General features: G+C 36.6%; 1 protein-coding gene across 2 annotated transcripts in view; it reads left to right on the forward strand.

Annotated features, from left to right (window-relative positions):
* ca10a (carbonic anhydrase Xa) overlaps window positions 1–8,722 on the forward strand; it is a 234,415-nt gene extending 225,693 nt beyond the window's left edge. For both annotated transcript variants that reach the window (XM_015355921.2, XM_015355922.1), the window contains exons 7-10: window positions 923–995; window positions 4,129–4,283; window positions 6,240–6,414; window positions 7,955–8,722. In XM_015355921.2, the coding sequence (XP_015211407.1) occupies window positions 923–995; window positions 4,129–4,283; window positions 6,240–6,414; window positions 7,955–7,977 (426 nt within the window). In that variant the 3' untranslated portion in view covers window positions 7,978–8,722. The remainder of the gene's footprint in view (window positions 1–922; window positions 996–4,128; window positions 4,284–6,239; window positions 6,415–7,954) is intronic.
* Window positions 8,723–9,747: the final 1,025 nt, after the last annotated feature.

Consider the following 9,747-nt stretch of genomic DNA (forward strand, 5'->3'; position numbering starts at 1 on the left):
CTGGGTAGGCTTCCCCTCAACTCTCAATTGGATAATGCAGTTAGAAAATTGATTTTTATCTCTCCAACTCTTTGTCCATGCTTCCATCTATTTGTCTGTCTTTCCATCTTGAATAAATAAAGAATGGACCATGAACCTGAGGACAGAAGTGAAAACTGAGAGGAACTATATATCAGACCAAGAGCAGGAGATATTTCTTCACACAAATGTTGTAAGAATCTGGAACAAGCTATCCAGTCATTCTGTTGAAGACGATATCCTGGCTTCCTTTAAAAAAATAGCCAGATTAATCACCAACTAGAAACTGTATAAACTAGATGGGCCCAGTGGCCTTCACTCTTTTGTAACCATTCTCATGTTCTAAAGAATGCACTGAATGTAGAAAGCTGATATATAGCTAAAGAGAGGCTAGAAGGATGTTGGCAGGGTCATTATTTGTGAGAGGGTGTTTCATTAGAGTTTTATCTATGTCATTTCTGTTTAAAATTAATGGACAGAGATGTGATAGCATTGTTGTTTAGATCTTTGCCATATATTTAATAAGATATTTAGAAACTTATTCACATTTACAATATTGCAGTGAAAGCACACATACAGTTGCATTAACCTTCTTAAGGATTGAGTCTTGATCTTGTCATAGAAGACATAAAAGCTTTGTTTCAGTCTATGTACATTATGAAAATCAAATCTCAGTGCATTTCTATCTACGTGTTTACCTAATTTATACTTAAACTTAGCACAGCAATGTAATTAACCCACATTTTATGCACTGTACCAAGTACAATCAGCACCTTCAAATATATCAAATCCAATAGCATATACCTGCATTTATGAAACCGTTTTGCATTGTTCACATACTCCAGTGGTGAAGGAGAAAGTTTATTTGGGTATTGTTCTTAATTTTGTTCCCCTCTTTCCCTAGATATCTGAATCCTCAAATCCATTTCTAAATCGAATGCTAAACAGAGATACCATCACAAGAATAACATACAAAAGTAAGTTTTCCTGCTGTGGGTTCAAATAAATGGGAAGCAGTTGCAGAGCAGCTGTCTGTTAAATCTGTGTTTTTGAGGAAGAAGAACCTATGCATATGACTTCTGCCTAATCAACTATTAAATTACAAATGACGTCCAAGTACCTGTTGCTTCCACATCCATGTGCAATGTCCTGTATTTGTCATTGACAAAGAGTCATTGACTCTTCATGACTATGATACCTGTATTGCTCCACAATGTTTCTGTTTAGTGTTATTATTGATCTTCATCCATCCTTAAATTAAGAAGATGGGATCTACCTAAGGCTCTGTCACACTAAGCCTCATAGACCAGATACTGCTAATGTCACGCCCTCTGCAGCCAGGGGGCGCTCCTTCTCTGTCCTGTCCCTAGTTTCCGGTCTGCTGTCCTTCCTGTCCCTCTCTTTCCCTTGGGCTATATATTTCCGGGTCTTGCACTCTGTCCTCGCTCAGCATTGAGTTCGGATGTCCTGAGACCCGCCTAGCACCAGGGTGCCCCACGTCCGCTCCCTGAGGGCATAGGTTTCTATACGGCATTCCTGAACTCTTTGCACTAATGAGCCCAGGCCTTTTTCCCGTCTCGCCGCTACGCATATGGGTCTTTTCCGCTCTCCTGCTCCCCACGGTTTATCCCTTTGGACGTCCGTGACAGCTAATTCATATTAGTGCAATACAATTAGCCAACTGTGACCCACATTCCCCCTAATCAGTGATCTGCTATTGGCTAATTTCCCCCATGGATGAGTGATCTAGAGATGGCCATGATAGCCTAGGCTCACTATGCCAAAATGACCCTACTGTTGCAAAGCATCTGTCAGGAAGACATTTTATGAACATTAGCTTCATTTGTCCTCCTTTCAAACCAAAGCCTAAGTCTTTATATGAGTAGTATGGGCTCTTGATGTGAGAAAGAAAAATTTGGTCTTTCTTAGCTAATGTTTCAGGGTACACCTGTATGTTCACATAATCTCTACTACTGTATGTCAGTACAACTGTTAAAGCACTGCAGGGAGTTGATTAAGAACTGTGTATTCTGACTACTCATATTATGATTAGATACAAGTAGAGATTCATTCTACATTTAAACTGTAATTAGATAATTAGTTTTAATTACAAAATAAAAAAACGAACTAGCCAATATTTTTATAGTGACCCTGGTTGAGTTTTTTGGGAAACCATGGCCAATTACCCAAGTTGTTAGTCAGTCTCCTGTGTTCATAACCTTGTCGGAATACTCAAAAAGACAGCAAAGTGAGATGAGGAGAGTGCAGGTCACTTACTGCCAATTTCTCCATTTAGCCTTGCCTCAGAATGGCACCTTTCAAATTAACTTACAATCAGGAGCTGTAAATTGAGGATACCAGTGCAGAGGGTTACCAATTTGGACAAGTTAGGTTCCATTAAAGGAAAGAATAAAGTAATATTTTGCCTGGGCTTTCTGCATTTCTCTTTTCTTTACCCAAAAAGTCAGCCATTACAGATTCCAGTGGAGTGCTTTGATAATCCTGGCTTGGCATTGCCTTGGGACCCATTCTGGTGTGTGAAATTTGAGTAAAGAGGCTCATAATTGAATTAACAGGAAAAACTGAGTTGACCTCTCATTGCTGCAGTGGATTTCAGGCCTGTTGCCAGGAAATGGTAACTAGCCCAGCATGAGGCCTCTGCAGACAAGCCACATGAGAAATAAAGAGCTTCACTCCTGACAGCTGTCAGAACCAAGCCTTAGATGAGCTCCAAAACTCCCTCATCTAGGCGTGCTTAACGTTGTTACCATAAAGTATATATGTATTTTTAAAACCCCTTCCAAAAGGAATTATTCATGTGCTAAAGCGATCAAAGGACGTTTCCATCTGCATGCAATAGCAGATTATCCACTAGAAACATAATTTGGGGGCCATCCTTCTGTTGAGAATAATAAAATAAATTCACTTGTCCAAATAGAAAAGAAAAATAACTAGGGTTCCATCTTTTTAGTGCTGCCCTGTCACTTGTAAATATTTAAATGTGAATACTGTTTATTGTGTTTTCTGTCTAAATGTGGGAGTACAAGTAATGATGTTCTTCCCAAAACAATAGTGAAATAGTTGGTCTCAGTTTGTTACCCACTGTCAACAAGGAAGCCAAATTACTACAGTCCCTCCTGGCGGTGTGAAGTGTAATAAGTAAAAAGACAATATATTAAAATGACAAAATGTATCTAGGGCTCATGTTTAATGAACAGGAGCGTAATTCATTTTGTATGTAATTGTCCATAGTACAAGAGGGACTGATATATTGGAAAGGAACAATGGTGTATGAAATTGACATTTTATACAAATTCATTTCATTATTTTTTAAAGGGGAACAAAGTGGACTGATTTTGTTACCTTGGATACATGGAATTTGTTTTCCATTTACAAGATTTAGCAACAAGAGATCAAAATAATTTGTTTTTAGGTCTCTTACAACCAAGTTGTACAGCAGATAGGAGACCTTTCCCTTTCAAAAACATATTGTTATTATAATTCTGTAAATATAAAAAGCTTGAAAGAATAATTTTAGAACCACCCTTTGTTTTCACCATTTTGTCTTGAAAAGCATGTCCTTTTGAGCTAGCAACCTATAGGTTTTTAATAATCATTCCCAAGTTTAGGTTTTTAGTAAATGAGCTGGGAATTATTTGCTGTTTTTTTTTATATTTCCATTACCAATGACCTTGAAATGAACAAGTTAAAATATTTATTATTCTAATTGATATTTCATTAACTGATATGAAAATGATTAACTTTTCTCCCAGTCCTTGTTCTCGGATTTAAAACATTGACATTAGTCGCCATGAGCCTTTTTATATGCTCAGCTTTATATGCTTTTCCATTCTGACATTCAATTCCACAGCTCCTTTGTACTGGAGCTTCTGTTAAATGTAAATTGATTTTCTTACTCTCCCTCTTTTTGTAATTCACAAATTGAAAACGTGAGGGAAAGAATGCAGTGTGTATATCCCAGCTTTTTGGTTTTATGGGACTTCAATATTCCCACAGATTTTTCATTAGGATGTAATTAATATTCTCACAGCTAAAGTGAAGATTACATTATTATTCTGCCTTTCATTTACTATTCATTCTTTCTGGCAGATGATGCATATCTACTTCAAGGGTTAAACATAGAGGAGCTCTATCCTGAAACCTCTAGTTTTATTACCTATGATGGATCAATGACTATCCCTCCATGCTTTGAAACTGCGACATGGATTGTAATGAACAAGCCGGTGTATGTAACACGGATGCAGGTAATTCCTTTCGTAACTCCTCTGAACATTTAACTGCCATTTTTTTTTTTGCAATTCCAATTCCAGTTTGAATGGCTCCAGGTACTTTATCCCAGCCTCATGCTTCAGCTTGGTCGCTTCACGAGCACAACTTGAATTTCTTGCTGTGTTTCTTTGTAGTGTAACCTGGCGTTAATGCAATTAAGAATTTTAAATAATAAACCATTAACAGTAAAAAAAAATAAAAGTGTAATGATAGCTGCTGTCGCCTCAAGGGGATGAATGCAAACTGTATTTTACTGTATGCTGGAGATCTCACAATTTTCAATTTCAAACAAATAACAATGACAGATGAGAACTTGCACACACAGAGTTTGCATGTTTGGAGTCCTATAGGAGATCATCAATACCACCCACAAATAGTGTTTACAATGCTGACATTTTTCCATTGCCCCCTGTAGTCAAAATCACCAACCATCATGCATTGGAGCAATCTTTGCTTCCTCCCCTTCAGGGTTTCATTCAGGCATCTGCAGAGCCACTAATGAGTTATCACTGTCCTGAATGACATGGCTCCTTCACAGTATTTCACCTCAAAGCCACATGGTTAACAAAAGAGTTATGCTAAAAACAATTGTGGGGATCAGCAGATTTAATTAAACAAATCATTCGGACATTAACCCCCATTCTCCCCATTCCCAACTCGTGTTTTAATTCTCTTCTTTCTACATTAGAAATTCTACATTAGCATCTCATATTAGGTACTCGGGGTGATAGAGGCACTTAGCTTTCCTGGTGGTATACAGTATCTGTTATAAGGAAAGTGTTCACCAGAAATTGTTGTCAGAAGGTTGTCTTCTAGCTTTAACAGAGAATCCTATCAGTTTTAACTATATATAAAGTTAGAAACTGGATTTGAACCAACATCTCAGGTACAGTACATGTCCAAGCATCCAGTACACACCAAAGCAGTTCTTCTGACAACTCAGGTTAGTTAACAGCGATCCTAAGAGCCCTGTAAAAGTTTTCCCCTGTAAAAATCACAGGATTTAAATGCATTTTCAAACACTGTTCTAGTAGTTGTAAGTCGCATTTAACTATGTTCTTTAGAAAAAGACTTTCCAAAAACACCCCACAACAATCATCCATTCAACTCGGTCAAACTCAGCTGTTCATGATCTTCAAAACTCACTTCTTAAGGATGAGAAGACCAGGTGAAACAGGGTAGTTTGACAGAGGTGAATGACAGTGATCATTGTGTGTGAAAGTACTGTACATTTGAAATCCTCAGTTGTAGGCATCACCCTATTATATCTAAGTCACAGCATCCATTTAACAGGTGCCGTCACTTGCCATTATCGAATTGCCTTCTTCACCACACAAACTAAAAAGCGCCGCAGTTCAAACAGGTTCCAAGCACACTGTGCCTCACGATCAGTTCCCTGAGGTGGGGAATCTAAATAAACTTAACAAGCCATGTCAGTGAAGTCACATGTGTGAGGCCCTTTACACACAACATTATGTGAGTCTTGTTACAATGTGCGGATAGTACACAGAATCTGCATTCAGGAAGGCATTTACTTAAGATGTCTTAGGAGAGCCTTTTGACTTTATAAAATGCATCATATCATTGCAGGGCTACTTCTGTATACATATTCATATGCCATAAACTAATAACTTTATTTAATGAAGACTGCCTCTTTTTGTGTATGTTTGTTAAGCCAAGAAAACAATTAAAGACAATTAGGAGGCACTCCTCAGTACCAATACACTCAATACCATGCAGCCAGTGTATCTCTAAGGTCATTTTCATTGTCATGCAAACCAAAAGAAGGCACTCTACCCCCTGGACCAGAGATTCTAAACCTTTACCCCAGTGTGGTGACTACTACTATTAGTATCTCAAAAATAACCCTTTCTGGACCAGAGATGAACACTTATTCTGGTGTATTTTCTCCCCTACCTGTGTACACCCAGATGCATTCTTTACGGCTGCTAAGTCAGAACCAGCCATCGCAGATATTTCTAAGCATGAGCGACAATGTGAGGCCAACACAGCCCCTGAATAACCGCTGTATTCGCACCAACATCAACTTCAGCGTGCAAGGAAAGGACTGCCCCAACAATAGAGCGCAAAAGCTGCAGTATCGAGGTTAGTGTCTTCCTCTGTTGCCCAGCATGTCATCTTCAGAGCTGTCTGCAAAGGTCCCGGAAAAACAGGGTACTGCAGTTTTGTGCACTTACTTGTCTGAACCACTGTACTGCATATTCTGTGTGTATAAAAAGACACCTTTCCTACACCATACTGTTCATAAACTTCTTTTCTCCAGCCATTTGCAATAAATAATATTTATATACATAAATAAAGGACCACAGAAAAAATTAAATGAAAACCTTCTCCAAAGTTAAATTTTGGTTTAGGCATAACTTTCCTTCATAGCAGGGTTTCAGATTACTTGTGATTGCTTTCTAATCATTTGTACTCTCGTTCGCGCGACAGAACAAATCACTGTAAGCTGGTAAATTAAACTCTGCTTTTAATTTTCTTCTCTATAAATCAGAAAGGGAGCTTTATCCCCACCAAATTAGTCTATTTCATAATACTGCTTAACATTTGTCTGTGGAACCAATTAATATTCCCATACATATCATTATTATTGAATTCCCTTTTCTGTGTCAGCAATTGTTATTACTGCTGTTGCCGTTGTGAATTTGGAATAGTCACAGTTACTCATCCTATATATAACCCAGAGGATCTTTTTCCTGTTACCATGGGGTACAGAGCTTATTACTTTTCCTCCAGAGCATGTGCTGCCATAGCCATCCAAAATCTGGCACATTGCAAGTCCCAAAGTGTGTACAGTAGAGTGAATGCCGATGATGGGAAGGAGGTGGGTCTAACTAAAAACACTGGCAGCTCACAGATGCACTGAATATAACGAATATACAGTAAAGGGCATTTCACAGATGCATGATAAAGTAAGATACCATGGTCAACTCAGATTCCCCCTACACCTAACAGTTTTTCAGCAGTTGCATAACCCAGACTGAACCAAAGCGTTCTGAACAAACAGCTTTCTAGGTTAACAGACTCCCTTTTAACCTAATATTATTTACATATTATTTAGGTAAATATACAGTAGAATCTTATCATCATTTTAGTTTATAAATACATTTCTCCACAATGTGGTCCTTTTGACTGTTTGATCTATGATATCTCTTGAGCTGCTGCAGAAAATGCGGCAAGTTTATTCAAAAATATAAATATATAACAGATGTCAATAGATAACTCCTGTTTCTTCCAAGATCTTTAGTGCTGTTGACTGGCTAATTAATAAAGTTCTCATGTTTTGTGCACTGGTTGCAGAGATGCAGATTTATACCTATTTATTTTTTGTACCTATATCTATATAATTTCAATTATATTGTTTCTTTTATTACACTGTAAAATACTTAAAATACAAAAACAGATGGTTTTTCATCGCTTCTTATTCATCTTTAGGCCATTTTATAAATAATGTTTAAAAATAATAACAAATTATTTGCAGAATGCTGTGTTCAAAACACATACAGTTAATATGTATTTGACAGCATAAATTCATGCAAGACACTAGTGTTTTAAATTTGTAAAATAAAGTTCTGTTGTTCAGAGAATCTACTAATCATATATTTTGCTGTGTTTTGTCTTTCAGTGAATGAATGGCTTCTCAAATAGTAACTATAGAAAGTACATTAGTATCCGTATTAACAAAAAAAGGAAAAACTTCGTATCACAAGACTGCATCTATCACTTCTTCGATGGACTTCGTAACATTGTACAGAAAGAAAAGCAGATAAATGTGACTTTTGCACACTTAGCAAAGAGACCTTAATTTCATACTTCGACAACATTTGAACACGAACTACTGAAATACAAATATATCTATTAAACTTTTGATACCTAATGTTTTGGAGAGAACAGAAAAATATTTAAAAAATAAAAACAGCAAAAAAACAGATGGAGCTTTTATTTCATTGCCTCATCGTCAGTGGGGGAAAAAGAAAGACTTTTTAGCCTTTGTACATATGGACACCTTGCTACATATATCTCAGAACAACATAACTGTGAAGTTGTGTTCCAGGAGCCATGTGATGCTTTGAGAGCTCATTATTACATTCTTGTCATTGAACTGAAGGCATGCAGACCATGAGGATGTGGGAGCAACCATAAGTCTACTTATTCAAGTTTTTTTTAGAAAAAAGGATAATGTCTGCGTGAGTGTTTGGCCTTGTAAATATTATTACTACCGCTGAAAAAAAAAAAGTAAAAAAGAGAAGAGTTAAGTATTTTCCGCTTGGTGCACTTCGAATTCTGGAGACATATTGAGCTGATGCCTTTTTTTCTGTTTAATTGTTTACAATGGTCATACACTGTGTTTGGTTAATGTCAACAGCCCAATAAATGTGTTTGGAAAGTAAAATTAGTAACCATGCCTGAATATCTCTTTAAAGTTTTGATGTTTTTTTCTCCCATTGTAAATGTTATCTTTTTTTTTTTACTTATGTTCACTGTGGAGCTGCACTGATAGTTTTGAAAGGGCAAAAGTGTCACTTTTCTAGTTAGATTTGTAGAAGAAATCTATTCGATGAAGAACTGATTCTGATCGAAATGGCTTAATGGTTTCTGTAGATGACTGGGAACAATTAATGCCTTGTGCGTAGTAATGAAGTTATCATTGACAAATGCATGTTAATTAGAGTCAACTACCCTGAAAATATCCTGTCAGAAGATTTTCCTTTCTGCAGAAGCCCTTGCATTGATTCTTCATTTCCTAATGTCTCTTTCAATTATTTATCAATTAACTGAGGATGTTTTGAGTGTTATTGATATATATGACCATGTTTGTATTCCATGCTAAATATCTGCAAAAAAAACTGCGAAAAAGCAGCACCTTTCAAGAATGAATCAACCCATTAATTTGTGATTATTCCAAGTCCCCATTTTCCAGTGTCTTTCTAGTCTGAACTTCTATATCGTTAGAAAACAATGGTTGTACCAGTTTGATATATGAAGAACATCAGTACCAAAAGAGGCACCAAAATGTTAAATAAGATTATCAACCATTCGACAAAGTATCATCTGGATTGCCCTGCTCTGCTTAAATTCATGCAAAAAATTGTACCAGCCCATTTGCAAATGAGTAGATATACCATTCTTTAATTACTTGTACTCTGTGCAAGATTGTTTTTAAACACACGTTTCAGCTTGTGGATTTCACTCCATGTTTTACTCTGTTTATTCCACCATGGTTTCTGAAAAAATCTAGAATGTTACACAGAACAGGCCTTGATAATGATACTGATATTGATATTGGTCAAAGAAAAATGAGCCATGTTTTAGAGTATATACTGTACATTAACATTTATATTTGAACTGATTAGTATCTGTTCTACAAAAACACGTTCTCAATTTCATAAAAGTATACATTTTCAGAACTGAATAACT

Source organism: Lepisosteus oculatus, chromosome 9 (genome assembly GCF_040954835.1).
Source record: "Lepisosteus oculatus isolate fLepOcu1 chromosome 9, fLepOcu1.hap2, whole genome shotgun sequence".
NCBI classification, from domain to species: domain Eukaryota; kingdom Metazoa; phylum Chordata; class Actinopteri; order Semionotiformes; family Lepisosteidae; genus Lepisosteus; species Lepisosteus oculatus.